Source organism: Glycine max, chromosome 14 (genome assembly GCF_000004515.6).
Source record: "Glycine max cultivar Williams 82 chromosome 14, Glycine_max_v4.0, whole genome shotgun sequence".
Lineage (NCBI taxonomy): Eukaryota > Viridiplantae > Streptophyta > Magnoliopsida > Fabales > Fabaceae > Glycine > Glycine max.
Genome location: NC_038250.2, coordinates 7,704,064 through 7,726,717, shown reverse-complemented (window position 1 = coordinate 7,726,717; position 22,654 = coordinate 7,704,064). Strand labels below are relative to the sequence as shown.

General features: G+C 35.4%; 4 protein-coding genes across 5 annotated transcripts; 2 read left to right on the top strand and 2 right to left on the bottom strand.

Annotated features, from left to right (window-relative positions):
- Positions 1 to 490: 490 nt before the first annotated feature.
- LOC100793808 (subtilisin-like protease SBT1.7) lies at positions 491 to 3,388 on the top strand. Its single transcript, XM_003544434.5, has one exon. It carries the CDS (start codon positions 677 to 679, stop codon positions 2,999 to 3,001), a length of 2,325 nt encoding a protein of 774 aa, XP_003544482.1. The 5' UTR covers positions 491 to 676; the 3' UTR covers positions 3,002 to 3,388.
- Positions 3,389 to 6,170: 2,782 nt separating this feature from the next.
- Positions 6,171 to 8,480, top strand: LOC100794853 (uncharacterized). The gene is made up of 2 exons (XM_041009321.1): positions 6,171 to 6,800; positions 6,890 to 8,480. Exons 1-2 carry the CDS (start codon positions 6,197 to 6,199, stop codon positions 7,090 to 7,092), a joined length of 807 nt encoding a protein of 268 aa, XP_040865255.1. The 5' UTR covers positions 6,171 to 6,196; the 3' UTR covers positions 7,093 to 8,480.
- A 19-nt stretch (positions 8,481 to 8,499) lies between these two features.
- Positions 8,500 to 10,039, bottom strand: LOC100793273 (3-oxo-Delta(4,5)-steroid 5-beta-reductase). The gene has a single exon (XM_041009308.1). It carries the CDS (start codon positions 9,923 to 9,925, stop codon positions 9,008 to 9,010), a length of 918 nt encoding a protein of 305 aa, XP_040865242.1. The 5' UTR covers positions 9,926 to 10,039; the 3' UTR covers positions 8,500 to 9,007.
- A 9,436-nt stretch (positions 10,040 to 19,475) lies between these two features.
- Positions 19,476 to 22,317, bottom strand: LOC100792748 (uncharacterized). 2 transcript variants are annotated; one of them, XR_417914.4, is made up of 4 exons: positions 21,718 to 22,317; positions 21,093 to 21,440; positions 19,931 to 20,779; positions 19,476 to 19,851 (listed from the first exon to the last, which is right to left on the bottom strand). XR_417914.4 is itself a non-coding variant. In XM_003544433.5 (3 exons), the coding sequence occupies exons 1-3, from the start codon at positions 22,165 to 22,167 to the stop codon at positions 20,156 to 20,158; spliced, it is 1,422 nt and encodes a 473-aa protein (XP_003544481.1). In that variant the 5' UTR covers positions 22,168 to 22,317; the 3' UTR covers positions 19,476 to 20,155. The 2 variants fall into 2 exon arrangements, 1 of the variants encoding a protein (XP_003544481.1); XM_003544433.5 differs by having other exon boundaries at positions 19,476 to 20,779.
- Between the last annotated feature and the right edge of the window lie 337 nt (positions 22,318 to 22,654).

The following is a 22,654-nucleotide window of genomic DNA, read 5'->3' as shown; positions in this document are numbered from 1 at the left end:
AGAAAAAAGTTTTTCTTCAAAAAAGGAGAATTTGGATCCTCTGAAAATTCATTTCAGATCTGATAGTAATTCAACGATTTATTTTCATAAAACCATAAATATTTGTCTTAATTTTTTTATATAATAAATAAAAGTACGATGATGACGTCAGCCAAAAATCTATTTTGTCTCCTTCCCTGTCCAGAGGTTTGCACCACCACCATGTACGAGTGTGTTTTTTTTTCATGAAGAACTAACTTGTTCTTTTTTTTTTTCTTTTTTAAAAGGAGGCCGTAACATAAACCTTTTGTAGACACGCTAAATAAAAGATTAAGGAGAATAACAGACGTCCATCTACCCCATTTTGAGTGCTTTGGGATGAAAGAAAAAAGATAAAAAAAAAAATTGAAAGATGAAATAAGTCATATGATTAGTTAGAAATAAAGAGACATATATAAAATAAAGTATATGTATGTTTATAATAAAGCCAAACATTATTGCTCCAATTTAGCAAAAGTTTTAATTTTTTTTTTAATAATTCGTTATAGTCTTATATTATGCTTCGAGGATAACGTTATTACGTGCCCCTCCATTGCCAATTTGCATTCAACAGTCCCAAATCAACAATAAATACCTCACACTCTCACTCATACCCTGCATCTCCCTCCGAATCAAAGCCAACACAACAAACAACAAGATGAAGAAGCCACCGATTTTCGAACCTCTTCAAATTTTCCTTCTCCTACTAATCTTCTATGGCAGCAACACAAAAGCAGAGAAGCAAACAACCCACGACCATGCAAACAAAAAGACCTACATAATCCACATGGACAAGTCCACTATGCCCTTAACCTTCACCGACCACCTTAGCTGGTTCGACTCCTCCCTCAAATCAGCGTCCCCCTCCGCAGAGATTCTATACACCTACAAACACGTGGCCCACGGCTTCTCCACTAGGCTTACTCCAGAGGACGCAGACACACTTTCTAAACAACCCGGAATCCTCTCCGTCATCCCTGAACTCAAATACAAACTCCACACCACAAGAACCCCCTCCTTCCTCGGACTCGACAAAGCCACAACCTTGTTACCCGCCTCGGAGCAGCAGAGCCAGGTCATCATCGGAGTCCTCGACACCGGCGTCTGGCCCGAGCTCAAAAGCCTTGACGACACGGGCCTCGGCCCGGTCCCTTCCACCTGGAAAGGCCAGTGCGAAATTGGCAACAACATGAACTCATCGAACTGCAACAGAAAACTCGTCGGAGCGAGGTTTTTCTCGAAAGGCTACGAAGCCGCACTTGGACCCATCGACACAACCACGGAGTCAAAGTCAGCGCGTGACGACGACGGGCACGGGAGTCACACGTTAACCACCGCGGCGGGCTCGGTCGTACCCGAGGCTAGCCTCTTCGGCTTGGCATCGGGCACGGCACGTGGAATGGCCACGCAAGCGCGCGTGGCGGTTTACAAAGTGTGCTGGCTAGGCGGATGTTTTACCTCCGACATAGCCGCGGGAATCGACAAGGCCATAGAAGACGGCGTGAATGTTTTGTCCATGTCCATTGGGGGAAGCTTGATGGAGTATTATAGAGATATCATCGCGATTGGTTCCTTCACCGCCACGTCACACGGGATTCTGGTGTCCACATCAGCAGGAAACGGTGGGCCCAGCCAAGGAAGTTTGTCCAACGTGGCACCGTGGATAACTACAGTGGGAGCGGGAACTATCGACCGTGATTTTCCAGCATACATAACCCTCGGAACAGGGAAAACATACACCGGAGCTTCTCTTTACAGAGGTAAACCCTTGTCGGATTCGCCGCTTCCTCTTGTTTACGCTGGGAATGCGAGTAACTCTTCTGTAGGGTATCTTTGCTTGCAAGATTCTCTGATTCCTGAAAAGGTATCTGGGAAAATTGTTATATGCGAAAGAGGTGGGAATCCGAGAGTGGAGAAGGGTTTGGTGGTTAAGCTCGCAGGGGGTGCTGGAATGATTTTGGCTAACAGTGAAGCCTACGGAGAAGAATTAGTTGCTGACTCTCATCTTCTCCCTGCTGCGTCTCTGGGACAAAAATCAAGCGAGATTTTGAAGAACTACGTTTCGTCATCTCCTAATCCAACGGCTAAGATTGCTTTCTTAGGGACTCATTTGCAGGTTCAACCTTCTCCAGTTGTAGCGGCTTTTAGCTCCAGAGGACCTAATGCTCTTACCCCAAAGATTCTCAAACCGGATTTAATAGCGCCAGGTGTCAACATTTTAGCTGGCTGGACCGGCGCGGTTGGACCAACCGGTTTAACCGTTGACAGCCGCCACATCAGCTTTAACATAATTTCTGGAACATCCATGTCATGCCCTCACGTGAGTGGCTTAGCCGCGATTCTCAAAGGCGCGCACCCTCAGTGGAGCCCTGCCGCCATTAGGTCTGCCCTCATGACAACAGCATACACAAGTTACAAAAATGGTGAAACGATTCAAGATGTTTCAACAGGACAACCTGCGACACCGTTTGATTACGGAGCAGGACACGTGGACCCTGTGGCCGCTCTTGATCCTGGTCTTGTATATGATGCCAACGTGGACGATTACTTAGGGTTTTTCTGCGCTTTAAACTACTCGTCGTTTCAGATCAAACTTGCTGCGAGGAGGGACTTTACGTGTGACTCGAAGAAGGTTTACAGAGTGGAGGATTTTAATTATCCTTCTTTTGCGGTTCCTTTGGAGACAACTTCGGGGATTGGGGGAGGTTCGGATGCTCCGAAGACAGTGAAGTACTCTAGGGTTTTAACTAACGTGGGAGCTCCGGGAACGTATAAAGCTTCGGTGGTGTCGTTAGGGGATTTGAATGTGAAAATTGTGGTGGAACCGGAGACGCTGAGTTTCACCGAGTTGTACGAGAAGAAGGGTTATATGGTGTCGTTTAGGTACACTTCGATGCCGTCTGGGACGACCAGCTTCGCACGTTTGGAATGGACAGATGGAAAGCATAGGGTTGGAAGTCCAATTGCGTTCAGCTGGACATGACGTGACATTATGGGCTATGGAAAATGTCTGGCCCAAATTAAAAGGCCCACTTAAGTGTCGTCAGCTCTTCATGGTTTGGCTTTGTTCTAACCCAATAGAGCTTGCTGTTATTATGTATCTCACTTATAACATTTGATTTCTGCATTCTCATTATTATATTTTGAAAAGTTGATTCTAAAATATAAATTTATATTTTAAAATGAACTTTACGAAATATATTAAAGGATGCAACATTTGAGAGTGCAGGATTCAATAGTCCTCACTTATTCAGGAGAACACTTCGATATATCGATATATGGGGAATAATAATTGTACATAGAAAAAGGTAATGGTGCATCTGTATGTATGTATGTATGATAATGGCTTTCAATATGAATGATTCACATATCTTCCCAGCTTTGCATCTTTTGGTCTTTACTTGTTCTCTCATTTTCACGAGGCAACAGAGATTCTAAAATTAATAGTATTTTATCCCATGCGAATATCAATTATATTTTATTGAGTTTAATTTTTGTAATTACCTTTCCAAATAATGCATTGTAGTTTATATTATGTAATATAGAAACAGATCGGTAGGTCACGCGTATCTAACTCGTACGCACACTACCGACACTATTTGTGCGTGAGTTGATTACTTTACAGAGAGGATATAGTATTAAATTTGGCATGTACTAAGATTTAGCTTAGTTAATCAGTATGTAAATTTTATGACACCTAACTTATTTTTATGGAGAAAAAGAAAAATGGGTATGCACTTGTTGAATTCGGTATATATGTTTAGATTTATATTAAACAATTTAGAATCTTATTAAAATACTAATTAATATGATTCTAAATATATATCTGTATTTTGATTTTATATTAAAGAATTGATTCTCAGTTGATAATTAATTTTAAATTAAAGTAATTTTAAATAATTCTTGAGTTAAATGAAAAATTATATTAAATTTTATTATCAACTTCTTTTTAGAATAAAAATGATCAAATATAAATAGTATAATTTCAGAATTTATTTTAACTAAAGATAGTTTTTCAAACCTTCACTCAAACACGCATTTAATATATTGAGTTAATGATTATTAATTTCAATCAGTAAGTGATTAGTTAAATAGAATGAAATAAAATAATGTTGTGTATAATTGTTTTATATAAATCATTCAACAAAAAAATATTTTATATAAATAAAATGTTGCATATAAATTATTAACATATAAAAATTTGAATTGGAGAGCAAATATTCTTTCAACGATTAAAATTATTAGTTGTTCAAATAAATTAGCATTAATTCACTGGACATATGATCCCATTACCTCCCATTAGCAAAGGGAAAAAATCCTAACAAGCTAATTTTAAATAAAAAAAAACAATAAGTTTTTATGCAGACTTTTTTTTTATGTATTTTATACTTCTTTACGAATTTTTTCAACAAATTTTATTATTTTAATATTGATTTGTACTACCTCCACATAGGCCATTAAATTGAATATTGAATGGATTCCACTAGGTTTCAATAGCACAAAATGATGCCAATGGAACTCTAAGGTCTTCATGTACTCGACCTAGTTGTCAAAGAACATTCCAAAAACGAAATCCCATCCATTACAACAAAAGAGAGTTAGTATCAGACATAAAGCAGATACAGTTTATCAGGCATCAGAATCAAATAAATAAATAAAAAGAAATAATTAACTTTGTTATGCTTTTCACTGAAACAAATATTGTAGTCTTGGAAAATATTTTACAGAACAACTAATTTGAACAATTTTTGGACATTTCACTAGTAGACAGTAATTTGGATAAATATTAGCCACTTGATGGCTCAACATGAAACAAAAGACAATTCAATCAACTGCAGTGAATGTTGAAATTAAGAACTGATCATGTTTATACATATATGAGTCAGCAGTCATCGTCATATGTTTCAAGATGAGACAGAACATCTTGCCAACTGGACAACAACCAAATAATTATCTTTATATTTTCCTTCTGCCACTTTCCTGTGCCAAACATGCTTTGATAATAAGTAAAATATCTTGTAAAATTAAAATTGAAAAGATACAAAGACTAAATTTTAAAAAATAAATTTAAAATGATCAAAAATGAAAAAATGTTAATTCCCATAGACCAAAAACATGTTTAAGGCCCTAAAAATTGGCAAATGTCACATGTGAAAATTGATAAATAGCTGACCAGCTCTTGAACAAACAACTTCAGCACAAGCCTTCATGAATGGCTTTTCCCACATCATCTTAAGCCTGCTTTTCTATTAGGATCCATAATTTCTTTCTAGCACTTATCCAATCTTCCAAATAACTTGAATACCCAGAGGCAATTCAATAGAACCGATATGTCCAAAAGAAAAGGAAGAAAAAAAAGATTCAGTAAGTTTTTATTTTGGCGTAAAAGGTGACAATAAAAATCTAACCTAAGTCTTCATGTACCTATTCCAATCCTCTCTACTAGGACTATCCCGGTAGTTAGATTGCCTGCATGTTTCTACGTCTTCTTCGTTGGACTTGCGTTTTGGAGGTAACTTTAATTTTTTCCCAAACTCACTCTGTAAGTTTAACTGACCGGAACTTACCAGTAAGCAAATATTTTGATGTTTGTAGCAAAATTTCTGACAAAGTACTTTGGTGATCTTTGAAACCGAGTAACGCAATTAAAAATAATAACATGAGAAAAATTAAACGTTAAACAATTTTAATGTGAATCTAATTAAACTCATGTTTATAAGCGACAAACACAATCTGTGTAAATTCTTTCTTTTTTAGAAATATGTAACCATTTAAGTAAATAACCGCTTCATCTATTTTACATGCAAACAAAATTCAGTAATTCTTTTCACCTATATTTGACAACTATATTTCAGTACAAATATAAGTGCCAACTCTAGCCATGTAATTACACCGGTCGACATGAGATAATATAATGAATTTCCATACTAAACTTTTGAACAACCTTAAACATTGTTAATCCATCAAATTCCCATCAACACAAACAATCCTTCATAATAGTTAAGTTAAAGTCAAATATGAGACAATATAATCCTTAAACATTTTGATCACTTACACAAACAATCCATCAAATGGCAGGTAATTCTTACTACTGCGGGTAAATATGCCGCCAAACTGCTAGTTCCTTTGATAGTTTTTTGTTGTTGAAATGGGGATATGATTGCATCTTTGGTGGGAAATGCAGTTAGAGGAATTTGAACGTGCAGTGAGGTCAAGTTATGGCAAAGTCTCAAGTGAGGAAGTGAGAAATAGGCACCGAGACTTTATAACTGCCATTGAGGATAAGATTGTGAAAATTGAGCATTCGTTAAGTGAATCAGTCAATCCGGGAGGCAAGGCGTCTCTACCTTGGTTGCATTTAGATGAAGGCGAACAGGTTGAGCTTGCTTTGTTTCTTTCAGGAATGCCAGCAGCTAACAACAGGTATGTTGAAGATCCACAGTCAAGTGAAAACGTTGCAGCCAGTAATTGTTTGAAGGATTTTCGTGTTTCATCTGGATGGGACGACTCAAATGAGGAGATATCACATGGGCATCGTCGGGCAGCCAGTGCTAGTGCTGATATTGGTTTTTGGAAAGTTTCAGTTCATGATGATGCACAGCAGTGGAGTTCCTCAAGTGGATCTTCTGGTCCAATGCACAAGGTACCGAGTTTATTAGGATTTCTAAGTTACATGGAATCCGTGTCCAAGTTAAAGTGGCCTAGGAATGGTTATAGAAAGCTGAAAGCAGCGGATCATCATAAAGAAACTGATAGGGAACTACTTCCAACAGTTGGATTGAATAGGGTGTGTTCTTAATCTGCACTTGTTCTCTCTATCTCTCTCTCTCTCATAACGGTAACTTGCTTGAGTGATTTTTATATTGAAAACATGGAAACAATACACGCTGTGAAAGAAGTAAGAGTGGCCTTGATAGTTGTGATGAAACCTATGACAAACAACTCTATGGATGGTATTGTGCTATTGGGAGACAACTTCAAAGATCTCAATACCAAATGCAATACAGTCAGCCTGTTCGAATAGCTGTTTGGATTGTTGTTCTCCTTTCTTTCATTGGTAAGTTGTTGGTATGATTGTATGTATACTATACTGTACCCCTCCATACATTGTAAGTACTGGCATGCAGCGGAATTTCTTATGAACAATTTCTTTCTACTTTAGAAATTGAGGAATTTTACTTTGCTACTCTTTTTATTATTTAATATGATTTATTTCAATCATTTGTATGGCCTTCTTGCTAATGCTTTTGCATCTCCTCATCCTAAGCTGTTGTTTATATTTCTGTTTTTTTTTTAATTCTTTTTTTCCAAAATTGTTCCCTTTGTTTGCAAAAGTTACTCCTGTTGCTTTCTCTTCTGCTTTTCTATTTTTTCTTTCATTACTTTGTTGCTTTGCTTGTTTATTTCACATGTGGACAAGAGGTTATTTTGAATTTTACTAAACTTTATTTTGCAATGGGGCATTCTTTTATGGGGGGCTTCCAAATATGTGAATTTGAAGTGTGTAGCTTTGGTTACTTTTTTGCCCCTTTTCAATAATTTACGAATAAATTTTCCTAGTTGGTTGTATTTACCAATTGATTTTCTTTTTCCCATAAGCTTATATCTTGGTACACATTCTTGGTAACTGTTTGAAATTTTCTCTGCTGCTATCGTACATTCTTCACATGCACACTTTATGTTGGCCCTGTTTACCAACTGATTTCTTTTTTCTCTAAACACCCTTAAGCTGATATCCTGGTCCATTCTTGGCAACTGTTTGAAATTTTGTCTGCCCACACTATACATGCCTCACATCCTTGCATTATTTTGGCTGTGTTTACCAACTTTTTTTTCCCCTGAACACCCTTAAGCTTACAAGTTACATCTAGTCCATTCTTGATAACTGTTTGAAAATTTGTTTGCCCACTATACAATACATGCCTCATCACATGCTTGCATTATTTTTATTATATGCGATATAGGCTGTTGCTTACACTTATTGGTATCTGCAGCTTTAATTACATTCCACGAAATGTAAAATGAAGATATAGATGCCCGATCTATCAATTTGTAGCTGGAGACATCTCGAGGTACAGACAAGTTTTTGATGCAAATTCATATAGTCCCACATTGTCACTTGAGCAGGAGAGATAGAATGGATTTTCTGGATTCTCACTTGAGCAGGAGAGATAGAATGGATTTTCTGGATTCTCACTTGAGCAGGAGAGATAGAATGGATTTTCTGGATTCTCACTTAAGCTTTGGTACTACAGTTAGAGTCTACCATAGGCACTTCCTCATTTTGTTTTTTGCTTTTCAATCTGTTTCTCCCCTCCCATTTCAAAAATAGTCGAAGAAGAGCTCTCTGTTGTACTATATAATAGTAAGATGGAAATGATAAAAGGGGATTAGCCTATTTGATATTGTAATGTGTATCACACATGTCATCTTGATACTAGAGCTGTTTTTCTTTTTTTTTACCAAAGTTGATAGTCCAGCTTGAGCAAATTCAATATGATGCATTCATTATTCTTTTTTTTTTTTTTCATTTGTTATCCACGGAATATTTTAACAGCAACACTAGCACATACGGTAGCTAAATGGTCTATAGACTAGATAAATGGATCACAAAGGCACACTTAAACTAATCTCCCGACCACAGTAGACAGAAATGAAAGCACTATTAGAACAATACAATTAACAGGACATAAACATGGAAAGTAGCTATTCCTCTGGTGTTTTATTCCTTTAAAAGAAACTAAAGCAAACCTCAAAGTAAAGGGCCCTCCAAACCCTCACGTCATGGTACGATCTTGCAAGCTTTGGTCTTATCTATCCAATTCATAAACGATTTCTTGGAGTCCCTAAATCCAAAAAACCCGTGCTCCCTCGCCTTGTTCATGCTATCCAACACAGCCTCCATTCTCAGAATAAGATCCGCAAACCACCAATCCCCAACATCTTCAAGCTTCGTTCTCTGCAACCCATTCTTCTTCACAATCTCTTCCTACACTGCACCCTTTTCCTTCATCATCTCCGACAACCTCAAATCCTCACCTTCCAAAAACCCATACTCCCTTATCCCAAACCTCTCCGCCAACACCTTCCAAACATGCTTCCACTTGAACACGTCCCCGTTGCTACAATTAAACGCCTCGTTCTTCGCGCGTGGATCCACTGCACCCCAAATGTGCTGCTCCGCAATCAAATCAGCATCCGAAGCAGTGTTATAACACTCCCACACAGCTTTCGTCCCTGGAAACCACAACGGAACACCCTCATGCTTGCAAATAGCAGCGTAAACACAAAGGGTCCCAACGAGGTTCATCAAGCTATAAGGGGAGAAACCAAAGATAAAATGTGGTCGGTTAACGAACCACGTTAACGTTAAACCCTTCTTACGAACCTCCTCGAACAAGATGTCTTCCTGGGTGTAATAGAAATTCGGCGCGTCAAGACGTGGCAAGTCCTCCGTGAAGGGCGGATCATGGGCGACCTCGATCTTTCCTAACAGTTCGAAGGGTCCGAGGTAGTGCTTGGTGCCTGTCTGGAGTGACACGTGGCGGAGATTGGGAGCATTCGGGATGACGGCGCGTAGAACGTTCCTCAACATGGCACCGTTCACTTGGCAGTTTTGGGCCTCCGTGGGCCTTCTGGCCCAGCAGACATAGAAGACGTGAGTGACGTCGGTTAAAGATGAGAGCTTGGATTCGGCGTCGTTTTGGTCGGAGATATCGCACTGGATGTAGTGGACGGTGTTTAGAGCGTTCCAACTTGGTTGGGTGCGACGAGCCACACCGTAAACTTTCCATGGACCGCCGCGTGTGTTGGAGAGAGGTAGAATCTGAGCGAGGCTGTTGCCGACGATGCCGGTTACGCCTAAAACCAGTGCCACGCTTTGTGGTGCTTCGTTGAGTTTCGACATCGTCAAGGTAATTAGAAGAGAATGAGAACAAAGTCAGTACCAAGGAAGAGGAAGTATATTTGCTAGTGGCGAGCATGAAGTGAATTGTAAGAGCATCTCTAAATAGAAAGTGTTTTCATGAATTTTAGATTAAGGAATAATTTTTTTATGAGTTCTTTTACAGTATATTGACGTATTAAAGTGGTTCATAATAGTTTTTTATATAAAAAATTCTAATGTTTAAATTTTTAAATTTTTTTATAATTTTTTGCATTGGAATAAAATATTTTATATAATTTTTTTATGAATGGCGTAATATTCTAAGGATCTTGTTAAGAGGGTCCGAATAGGTACGAAAGTGATTTGATATTTTTTATGTCCTCAATTTCCTTTATGGTACGAACATTTTTCACGTGAAAAAAATATAAGTGTACTAAAAGTTGTCAGCAGTAGTGGTTGTGGTACCACATTATGTCAATAATAGGTTGATTCATTGGGAGGAATAACACGTACTGATTTTATACCAAAAAAAAAAATAGAATGACAAACGTTAACCAGGTACTTAAAAGACACTAGTTAAGGAATGATAAATTATTCAGTTTCATTTATTTTACTTTGAAATAAGTGACTATATATTAGTAAAACGTTATCACATCACAAACGTAATCTAATGTTTTTTTAAGAAAAAAAATATTGGAAACGTTATCTAATGATCTAAGTTCTTCCTGTATTTTGCTTTTCTATAAACAAATAAAAAGTGAGTGATTTATCACCTGATTAACAAATTTGAATTTATAGTACACCTTTATATATTCGCTCCATATTTTTATACACCGTTTAAAAATTGGCTTTAATATTTTATACTTTATTATTTTTTAATTTACTAATTTGTTTATGTTTTTTATATTTTATTTTATTTTCTTAGAGGATTTATTAATCTACCAAGTTATTTTGAACAGTTGATATTAAAATGAAAGAAAAAAAAAGATGTCCAAAATTATTTGTGGCTTAAAAAAAAAAAGAAATGTTTTGGTAGAAGAAAGCTAGGTGGGTCACGTCCTTTAAAAGAAAGATACAAACATAAATATTGTGAGGGACAAATTTGTATTTTGGATAAAGTGAAATAGCATTAATATTCTTTTAATAGACATTTAATCACGACTCGCCCAACAGTGAGAAATGTTTAAAACAATTTTTTTGATTTTTATTTATTTATTTTATTTATTTTAATTGAAAAGGTTTTATTTTGGCATTTTCTTAATATATATATATCATCTTTTTGTCTAATGAAATCCTTTTAATTGAAAAAATTAAGTTTGAATTTTAATTATTTTATCCTTAAGTGGATCTTGAATTTAATGCTTCTTAACCAATCTTTTTAGAGTTTTTTTTTTTACACTTTTTAGAGATGGACTAAAATCCATGGATCTCCCGATCGACCATAGGTTTAAGTCAGATTAGCTTGTTAGATTTTAGCCCAATCCATTTATATAAAAATTTGTCCCAGCAGTTATTGCGGATCAGGTTGGCCCATGAGTTAGAGTTTTACATTACATGTTTATACTTATAAAAAATAAAATAAAAAACTCACTCCATCACTTATCAACACGCTGCCTGAGAGAGTAAGTTAGGGTTCTCTTTATTTATTTTTTTGTTTTAGATTTTGACTTTAATTTTAAATTCGAATCTTTGTTAATTAGAAATTACGTTATGGTTGATTATGTTATTTTAGTTATAAAATTCGTGTGAATTAATTGTTATGCAAATTATAAAATGAACCAACATTGTTATATTGATTAGTGGAAGCATGTTTGTTATAGTCTTAAAAGAGTATATAATTTATATATTAATTTCTATGTTTAATAGCTATTTTACATAAATTATTATGAGCTACTCTTAAATTAAGTATATATGAAAAAAAAACCTATTTGATCCATTTCTCCAGTTATCCAGATTTCAGAACCTTTCCTACAACTTTCCCACTTTCTCACTTTCTCTTCATCGTCTTCTTCAACCCTCAAAAGAAAGTCACATTGAAAATGTTCTTGTAATACCAACACAAGCACATATGGTAGCAAAATTGGGCTACACCGGATAAAGGAGCCACACACTCACTTATAAACTCATCTCCAACTACAGTAGACAGAAATAAAACAGAACATTAACACTTGGAAACTAACTACTCCGATCTCGTGTTTTATTCATTTAAAAGAAACTAAAGGAAACCTCAAAGTACAAGAGCCCTCCAAGCCCACACGGCACAATTTTATTTTACTTTGAAACAACTGATTATTAACTAGTTGACAAGTGTATCAATTTATCTCAAGTAGTAAAATATTTAGAAGTTTGATTGTCAAATCCATAGGGACTTTATTTGTATTTAGACTGATACAAACTTAATTTATAAGTAATAGACAAAATTTAAAATAAAAGATAAAAAAAGATAAAAGATAAGATAAAGATTTAAATTAAAAGATGATAAAGATAAAAAAGTGGAAGATAAAATAGATAAGAAATTTTAATGCAAAAGATAAGAAAAGTAAAAGATAAAGATGATGATAAAAAAAGATAAATTCAAAATGTAAATATGTTGGAACCTAACATGTCTTATTTGTCTAAGATGTATTATTTTATATTTTTCTCTATCAATTTGGTGAATTTTTCCTACCCACGTCTATTTGAATACTTACCCCTCATGTCTCACAATGACAAGTCTATCTTACCTATCTATCTCTCCCAAATGTCTTTGCAAAGACTCAATAGATAAAGTGCATGAAATTTTAATTCTAAATGTTTGCTTTGATGAATTGACATAATACAATCACTCTATGTCTAGTAATGATTTTATTAAAATACCCCTTCCTTTGAGTTCTATTAAAAATTATCCCTCTTTGAGCGATTAATTCCTAAAATTGATGCATATAAGACCTTCCTTGTATTTTTACTAAGGATTATCCTCTTTCAACCGTCTAAACCCTAAAGATGATGCAAGAATAAATGATACATGAAATTAAAATAAGAAAGGATAATATGAAAGAAAATACTTGTTTGCATTGATAGATATGAAACATATAATATATCTTTTGACTTTTTAGGCCTGTCAAGATCTAACTAAGGGGGTTAGCCTCTTATTGTCATGAGAGACTTTATAATTTAGGGACTAATGTAGATAGAAGAAGAGGGATGAATAGAGGAGAAGTGGATAATGGACATAGAAAAATGATTTTTCCTATTAGAGATACTGAAGCTTATGATGTATTCATTAGAGAGTTGAGTCTCTAGGGTGGTGTTGTCCCCGTGTGTAGGTTGTGTCTTTTCCTTTCTACTTCCTACTTCTTTTATAGGTCTAAGGTAACTTAATTTTCACGCAATCTCGCGCTTAGCGCGTCTTTAGGCTTCTTCGTGGGTTTTTTTCGTACTAAGCGTGAGCTGATCACTAAGCAAGAAGATGCATTGGATTTGTCTTGCACGTTAAATGAACTGTCTTAATTTTTAACTTTTTTTTTCAAGTTTTTGCATCAATTTTTCTTCAAAACACTTAAAATTTTCTTCTTTTAAATTCTGTAATAAAAAACTACAAAAATATTAATTTCTTTATTATTTCATTAAAAACAACAGTAAAATAAAGAAATTACATTCATTTTTAGTCAAAATTAACTATCAAATTAACTCAAATTTTATAGTTATCAGTGACCATTAAAACGTCATCAAATCACAAAAGGAAAATTTAATGATTTAATAATTCCTCCTGCATTTAGTTTTTTTTTAAAAAATAGGGGTAGATAAACTGATTTGAAAATTTTAATTAATAGTAAACCTTTATATATGTGATTTCATATTTTTATTCACTGTTAAAAATTGGGGAGGCAATTTCAGGTGCAGTTATACAATTTTATATACTATTAAAAAATTGGCTTTCATATATTTAATACACTTTATTATTTTAGTTTTAATTTACTAATTTATTTTGAACCAAGTTGATGTTAAAATAAATAAAAAATGTTGGATATTATCTTTGACTTCAGGAAGGAAAATTGTAGGCGACGTACTTGAGAAATAAGATAAAAGTCAAATATTGTGGTGAATAATGTATGATAATATATAAACATTTCATGATATTTTTTATTAATATTTTTCTATTTCCCTTATTATTCCATCGTATGTATCACATTTATATTCTGTCTTTTATCTTTACTTTTGTGAGGGGGGGGGGGGGAATGCAGAAATTCAAGATGATACTTTCCTTGTCCTATATTGTCATTGTTATCACGCCACAAACAATTCAACAGAGCGCAGACTCTGAAGTCCGAACTAATTAATAGACAGGGTCACAAATGTCACTTAATTAAAGACATATATAAACTCTTCTCCCAACTACATGTAGCAGCCAAAGAAACCACATGCATGCAGCATTATTACAAATCTATGAAACATCGACATCGACACGGACAACACGAATACGGATATATAGATATTTATAATGTCCAAAATATAAAACATAATACAGATGTCGGTGTCGGTTAAACATTGACAACCGTGCATGTCAGACACTAAAAATGACAAAAAACTAGAGTATGCGTAAGACACATACATAAACATGCATGGATACACACAAGTAACTCTAGCTCGCACGTAAATCACAATATCCAAATACACTCATGCCACAATCTTGGAAGCTTTGGTCCTATCTATCCAACTCTTAAACGAAGTCTCAGAGTTCATGCTATCCACACTTCAAGCTTACGTTCGCTGCAACACATTCTCCTCGATCCCACGCTGCACCCTTTCCCTTCATCATTGAATTGGATCCGACCGGTTCATCAACAATCATACTTTAAATTTCACATTCGTTCATATAATATAGGCATGTCGCGAGAGATGGCAACTTACGGCTTTGAATGGTTTTTTCTTATTACTAGAGCCATGACATCTACAGTGCAGATACTATAATTATCATTAATTGTATTTGTACAAATATTTAAAGTTATAAAGATATGATTTTAATCCCTATAGATTTGAAATGTTTAGAGTTTTTGTAAAAATTTTAAGTAATTTTTTCGTTCTTACAAAATTAAAAATATGTTACTTTTTTTATCTCATACATAAGATAAATTTAAACCTATGACTTTTAATTTAAATTTAAAATACAGTTGAAAAAAAACCGTCACAACTTTTTGAAACGACCAAAACAACGCGGAACCGGAATAGGAAATGGCCACATCTCTGTCGTTGTTGAGGACGAATCCTACCTTTTCGTCCTTAGAAATGAACCCACCAATACCGTCACTACGAGAAATGAATCCACCATCGACCCTAAGCAAGCAACAAACCTGTACCGCAGTGGCAAGATCTCGGCTCCACTCGTGGTGCATTCCGCCATCGCTCCCATGAGTTCGACCACGAAGAACTTTGTGGCGACTCTGGTGAACCGGACCGCCGCCGGCAGCCGTGTGGTGCTCAGACTGGTCGTGGCCGCATCCGAATCCAGAGGCGATGATGACGGCGCACTGCATAATCGAGAGCGTTCAGAGGGAGCTGAGGGCGTTGTTCGGAGTGAAGAAAGCAAAAACAGATATTGCAGGACTCATACCCAATCGAAACCACCGCAGATCCAAAACACCAAAAATCAGTACGGTGGCCATTGAAACAGTAACACATATCTGAACCTAGTTCGAAAAAAAAAGTAACGGGTTTTAATTTTGTGAAAACTAAAAAAAAAACTCAAAATTTTGCAACAGTAAAATTTAAATATTTAATATTTATAGAAATAAAAAACATATTTTAGTCAATATTTAATCTATCTTTATTGAATAAATATTAATTATTAATAAAATATTATTAGCTTTTTTACTTGCTAGCAATTTTTTTCTTTCTTCACCGCTAAACTATCATTATATCTATACTAACATTATATCTCTACGAGTATGATGTTGATGTTTTTATATAGTAATCTTATTTTTCTTTCATCTTAATAACTTGTTTTATTTGTCGATCCTTCACATGCATGTTACTTTTTTCACTTCTTACGTTTATTTGTATATGCAAATTGATGGTAGACACTCTTCTTATGGAATATATGTATATTCATTTTTTCTCTTTTATCTCATTCCATTTTTTTTATCTATATCTACCTTTCCTATTACATCATTTATTATATATATTACTTTCTTTTTTATATTTTTTTTCATATCTTTTCCACCTCAAAATGGGATGGATTTTTACCATTTTCAGCTTATTTAACACCTAAAGAAAAATGAGTCAAGAGTAAATATAACAAGCAATATGATAGAATAAAAAGGAGATAAACAAAAACAATAAGCATTAATATATTATCACTCTAACAGTGTCTCTCTTCTTTGTGTTATGATGATTGTCCAACTAAAATGACTTTTTGTAACGGAAAAGTTCTCTAAACCATTATTAAAGTCCAAACTTGATGTCTCGTATATTTTTCAACGCATGTTGTACGACCGAAAGATGCTAATTACTAGCATGAAAGAGCTTTGCTTTCATATCCCTTTTCCCTTTGCATTCTATTATTATATTCCTATCAAACACCTACGTGGGCAGCAATGAACACGATTCTAGTAATGGAGAGAAATTCAAATAGAAGAAGGAAAAAAATGAAGTTCAAGAAAGACAGTTGTTTCTTTGATGTTTGACGTTTTATGTTTTTCCTCTTTTAAATTCTAAAGTGAAGAAATCAGCTTTTTTTGTTAAACACAAATATAATCGTTATATTTTTTGTGAAATATTGTGTGTATATACTCATATATCGTATACTGATGGCCTCTGGAACGAGCATAAAAAAATAATCTGCACGTTTTACCCAAAAATTAGTCCTGTCTTTTGACGCAAATACTACCAACAACGGAAAAGAAAACAGAAATTAGTCCTATCTGTAATTAAAAGAGGAAAAAAGATATATTTATTTTTTAAAATGAAGCTGATCAATTTACCAAACTACAATGAACACTTTTAGTGAGCACTTAACATTAAAAAAATATTTTTTTCATAAGTTAAAATCAGTTAACTCTTTATTAGCTAACCATAAGTTAATTTGTAAATATTCTTTCATCTCTTAAAGATATTATATCAGTAAACTTCAATAAATTAATTAATGATTAATTAATAAAAAAATTATTTTAGCTTATGTAAAAGTTTATCTCGTTCTTTTTCTTCTTACTCTGTTCTCTTAATTAGAAGTGATTTTAAAGAAACTTACCAAATATGCTGCAATTTGGACTAATTTACTACCGATATCAGTAGATTCAATACCAAACAAAGGACCTTTTCTCATTGTCTCGCCTCCTCAACGGGTCAAAGCGTACTTCTTCTCTAGTTTCCTCCATTGCATTCTATTCATAATTTGAATCTTGGTTATACTCCTTAATTACTTATTAATCTTGGTTGTTCAGCGCTGTTTATTGCCTCTCTTATTTTCAGTAATGAAATATTCTTCTCTCCCCACAACAAACAGACAAAAAGATCACGTAAAGCAAATTAACTACAATTTGATGATAGAGTGGTGATTTCAATTTTGAATATATATAGTGCGAGACAAAGAAGAGAATTAGCTAGAGTTGGCAATTAGATGAGTAGGGAGCGGATTTTATTCCTAACCTTGACCCTTTACTATAACCTTCAAAATAACATTCTACAAGCTTCTTCAATACAAAAATTCAATTTAATTTCTTAACCCTTTTTAAAATGAATTTTTGCTGCTTAGAAGTTAAAAACACTTACAAATTAGAGGGAAAGTGAATGTGGATGAGTCAATTAGTGGCACGGCGTGGTATTGCTAGGTGTTGAAGTAGCATAGAAGTAGCCTAACAAATTCTTACAGGACTATGTTGGTCAGTGAAAGAAGGGAAGAGAATGCGAGAATATAATTGAAGGGAAGGAGTGAAACAAAAAAAGAAAAAGAGGCATTGCGTATCGTGTAATTTCTCTTTCTCAACTTTATCTCTCTTATCCTTCTGTTTTCTTCTTCCATTGCGTATCGTGTAATTTCTCTAATACTGATACATTGGTTATGGACTTATACTAGTGTTAGTGTGGATTAATAAATGTTTCCTCCAATCTAATGCATTTTTGTATCTCTCTACTACAGTTTAATAGTTTATTGACCCTTGTCATTATAAAATATAAACACTCACTCGTTTTCACTCTAATTATTTCTTATACAAGCAATCGTTGTTCTATAAGAACTCCAGCTCATTTGTCTGGTAGTATTCTCGAGTTAAACATTGTTGATTAACTTAAAGAACCAAAATAAGCAATTGCATTAAAGATGCTCTAACTTGTTCTAAGTTCAATGTTATTTTGACAAGTTGGAAATCAACGTATAGTATTAGTATTGACTGATAAAGACACATTCAAAAGCATTTATTAGACATGTCTTCACTTCATGCACTTGCAACAAATGTTTGGAATGGGAATTTATCAAATGAAAATTGCTAGCAATATACTTTCAAATACTCTTTTAACACTCTCTCTTATCCATTAAAACAAGTTTTTGCAATAAATGACAATTAACAAGATTCACATAAATTTTACCTCATAAAAAAGATTTTATCCAAAAGAGAATAGAGTGTGTTGCTAGCATTAAGAAGCTCCAGAAAACATTAAGAAAACCTTTTGGAAGGCTAGGGCTACGATCCAAAAAAGGGATGAAAAAGGAGACAAAGTAAATGCACCACTCTTTTTGCAAGGAGTAAGGGACTTTGCACCTTTATTAATAAAAAAGTTTAGGAGGATAGAAGGTCTGCCTCAAAGAGGACTTTGTGGTAGCTTACTTGTAAAAACCTAATCATCAACACGCATAGCTCAACCAACTTATGTTACGGATTACCAATAGAATCATCTGACTGTACTTTGTCATCTTCAAAGTCTTTTGAGGGATTAAAATGTGAGAAATGCTAACAAGTATTGTTAACACTCTTCAAATTGAACTTCATTTTAAATTTCCAGAGACTGACAAAATCATATATGTTACTTTGAAATTTGAATGTTAAAGTGTGAAATTCAATTTTTTTTAAACAAAAAACAATTTTAATTTTTAAATTAAGAGAATTACAATTTATAGAAATAAAAGGTTAAGACATTAATTTTTGTCAATTTGTCATTTTATTACTTTTATTATAGAAAAATCAATTTAGAACATATTTATTTGAAATGAAAATTTTACTCTCCCTTCCCTTCTAAAACCAATTCCTAAACACTATTAATAAACATGGGGTGGTACTCAAAATTTGGTAGGTCCTAATAAATTTCAACCAACAAGTTAAAGAATATAAACTTCCCAAAAGGTTTCCGTGAGAAAAGCAGATGTAGAATAAACAACCCAAACCAAGGAAAAATCATCTCCACATGCAAAGATCCTGAAAGGGATATGTGAACATCTCAAGCTTATCCAAGGCATTTATAATTCACATTTCATACTTTGCGGTACACAAGGGACCGAGACTAATTCATTATACCAAATTACATGAGAAAACTGTCATTAAAGGATAAGATAATAGTTTTTCTTTCCCAAATAAAAACAAATTAAAAAAGAACAGCTCGAATATATAGGAAATCTTGACATTTTTCTAACAACTACAATTAAATATTGATACAAGCTTGTGATAATTGTCAATATATATATGTCCTTAAAAGCATAAAAATCCTAGGAATAATTTAGCTTCTACATACTCTGGCTACTTGGTTTACAATTCATAATAAAAAAAACCAGCACTAAAAGCATCTAGAGTTCTTCAATCCTATATAGTTTCCTTCAAAGATGGAAGAATTTTCCTTACGGATACCAACGATAACATCAATATTAAATCTGACAAATGCTGCTCCTTGAAACTCAGCCAAAACTTTTCAGTGACGAAATCAAGGTTATAACTGTGATCTCCAAGCATTATGGTTAATGCTTTCACAGGAAGAAAAAAAAAACTCTACAGGAATTATAGAATATAAAACGGATCAGCATGTTCCCAATTTCACATTTACGGAAAGCAAGTGGGAAAAACAAACCTTGATGCACATAATCATCCACCAAAAACCCAGAGAACAGAAATTCACTTATCAGGATCCATGACTGATCATTTCTATTTACAAATTCGATGAGGCAATGACCCACAGCAGAAAACTCTTGACAACCCTGCTGCAATATTACCATTTACCTGCAGTAATTTGTCAGATAGTCCATAAAATGTATAAAAACTAGACGCCTACGCTAATCCACAAACATCCTCTTAACTAAACATCCACTGTCCAGTTAATGTTATTCGTGTGGCTATCGTGCGATTTTTGTAGTTGAGTGACTTTGGCATGGTATGCAGCTGCTGCCACAGCAGTCTTCACCCTCTGACCTTGGGGAAGCTCACAGGCTTCACTCATAGAAGCAAACCTTAGCTCAGACGGAGGAATGAAACAGTCCACAGAAAGGCCAGGGACATTGAACGCAACCTCCTCAATCGTCCAAGCTTCTTCCATCCTGGTTTTAGTGTGACTCATCGCTGTTTCCCCAAACCGGAAAAGCGTCACCACGGATCGACCCGAGTGAGCAATCATTATCCCCTCGACAGGCCTGTAATCGTCAAGAAATGAATTTATTGTGGTCTCCCAATATACTGCCTCGCCACCATTGTTCTGAATGCGTGTCAAATGGGAGTCCTCCAAGTGAACAAGGAGTCCTGTTTTCTGGCTAAAGTACCCAAACAAAACATGCCTAATGATCTCTGCTGGACCCTCACTCCTTGCTTTTAATGTTGAGGGGTCTGCACAAAGCTTGAGGATGAAACAGTCCTCTTCATTTATCTTCTTCTCCCCAATGCATCTTGTGTTGATAAACATGCTTGCAGTTGTTCTTGGGTCAAGACCCTGTAGACACAAAAGGAGGCATAAAGTTAGGTCATAATAAGACAAACTTCTCCATAAGCACTTGCAGAAGAAAAATTAAAAAGCAAAATGAATCAAACTTTTTTCCACAAGTTAAAACAACTTATACTGTTATAAACTTCTGATTCCGGAGACGTTAGAAGAGAGAACTTCTATAATAAGTTGATTATAACTTATGGGAAAAGTTTAATTAATTTTAGTCTTATTTTCTTCTCCTATAAGTACTTATAGAGAAGTTTATCCAAATAGTGCAATTGCAGCCATACATATATGTCACAAGGCAGGTAACAGTCACCTGAAGGGTGCGTCGCAAAGGCCTAACCGGCCCTTTTGCCGCATGAGCACCAAGCCAGGGCGTGTGCCGCCACACTAATCTCCCATTGCAACCGGCGTGAACCTTGCTGCCACCAAGAGCAAGCTCGACATACCACATGTCTGGGTTCATCTGCCACAAGACAAACCCACCGGACTCCGCGGCCTTGGACGAGTTCCGGCTCCGCGTGACCTTGTTTGCGGTCTCGAACTCGGAGGCTATCATCCTCACCTTCCCCATGGCATACGCATTGTTAATCGAATTCTGAAGCTTCTGCCCTCCAGAGGCAGCAATGTACTGCTGCAATATGTACTGAGCAGAAGAAGTCTCCTGCAAGATCAAAAGTCACACTCATTCACACACATTCTCCATTCAATCTTCCAAATGTGACCTACCAAAACGCCTAAAATGATATAATATTTACTGATCTTAGACAACAGAGCTTAGGTTTGAGAAAAATTAAGAGAAATGAAACAATTTCTGAAACTAGGTCTATATGATCTGTAAATATAACAAGCAAGTTTTAAAAAATCAACAAACGCGACGAAACCGCATCGATACAACGACCGATGTTAAAAACCTCGATAACAAGAAGAGAGGGACTAACAATGGGGATGTCTTTGATGCTGAGGTGAGGGAAGGGATCCGTGGTGCACACGTGCACGGGAGCGAGTGGAGCACCCAACACGCCAAGAAGCAACCTCAGATCGGACTTTTTGTTGTTGCAAGAGGACGAGGAAGAAGAAACAGAGGGTGCTCTAGCGAGTGGTCCTTTCATCCACTGGCCCCACCTTCCCTCTCCGCGCGAGGAGTCCTGGCCGCCGTCGGTTCCGTCAGGACCTTCCTTGAGCGGCGAGAGGGCCTCGGCGGGCCTGAGGCTTCCCGATCTCGCAATGAAGAGCTCAGGCGGCGGCGCGTGGTGCTTCCTGCGGCGGCGGAGCAGCGAGGACATGGGCGATGCACTCCTGGCGGGGCTCTTGGCGCGTGACCGCGCCGGCGAGAGGCCGCGAACCACCTCGTCTTTGAGCGCAGAGAAGAACCCTTGCTTCCGCTCCATTGTGAGTGAGTGAGTGAGTTGAAGGGAGCACACACAACACAATGCAAAGTGATTAGGATTTAGAAGAAATAAAAAATGGTTTGTTGAAAGTGAGAGAGAGAAAAGGTGTGTGTGTCATAAGCAACCGATTCGGAACGATGTTCCCGCGAGACAAGTTAAGTGAGTAAACTCTGCTCTACACACAAAACACTCTTCCGCTAGATTGGTTGATTGCTTCTCACACCACCACATTTTCACCTTTTCACCTACTTAAACTTTCTTTCTTTTCTATTCTTTTTTAATTATAATTATAATTTAATTAATTTCAGAGCCCTTTTCTAAAGTTGGAATTGGCATTCAATAAACACAATTTAAAAGTCTTTTTTTTACGATAATTTTTAGAGAAATAGTATAAAGAAAAAAGATTAGATTTACACCATCATCTAATTATAATACACCATATATTATAAATTTATTTATATCAACAATAAATTATAATTAAAGAACA

Excerpts from the sequence above, each read along its gene's own strand:
- LOC100793808 (XM_003544434.5), top strand. The coding sequence starts at position 677 with ATGAAGAAGCCACCGATTTTCGAACCTCTTCAAATTTTCCTTCTCCTA.
- LOC100794853 (XM_041009321.1), top strand. The coding sequence starts at position 6,197 with ATGCAGTTAGAGGAATTTGAACGTGCAGTGAGGTCAAGTTATGGCAAA. Across the intron at positions 6,801-6,889 it reads ACTTCCAACAGTTGGATTGA|ATGGAAACAATACACGCTGT; the intron begins ATAGGGTGTGTT and ends TATATTGAAAAC.
- LOC100793273 (XM_041009308.1), bottom strand. The coding sequence starts at position 9,925 with ATGTCGAAACTCAACGAAGCACCACAAAGCGTGGCACTGGTTTTAGGC.
- LOC100792748 (XM_003544433.5), bottom strand. The coding sequence starts at position 22,167 with ATGGAGCGGAAGCAAGGGTTCTTCTCTGCGCTCAAAGACGAGGTGGTT. Across the intron at positions 21,441-21,717 it reads GCATCAAAGACATCCCCATT|GAGACTTCTTCTGCTCAGTA; the intron begins GTTAGTCCCTCT and ends TTGATCTTGCAG. Across the intron at positions 20,780-21,092 it reads CTTTGCGACGCACCCTTCAG|GGTCTTGACCCAAGAACAAC; the intron begins GTGACTGTTACC and ends TTGTGTCTACAG.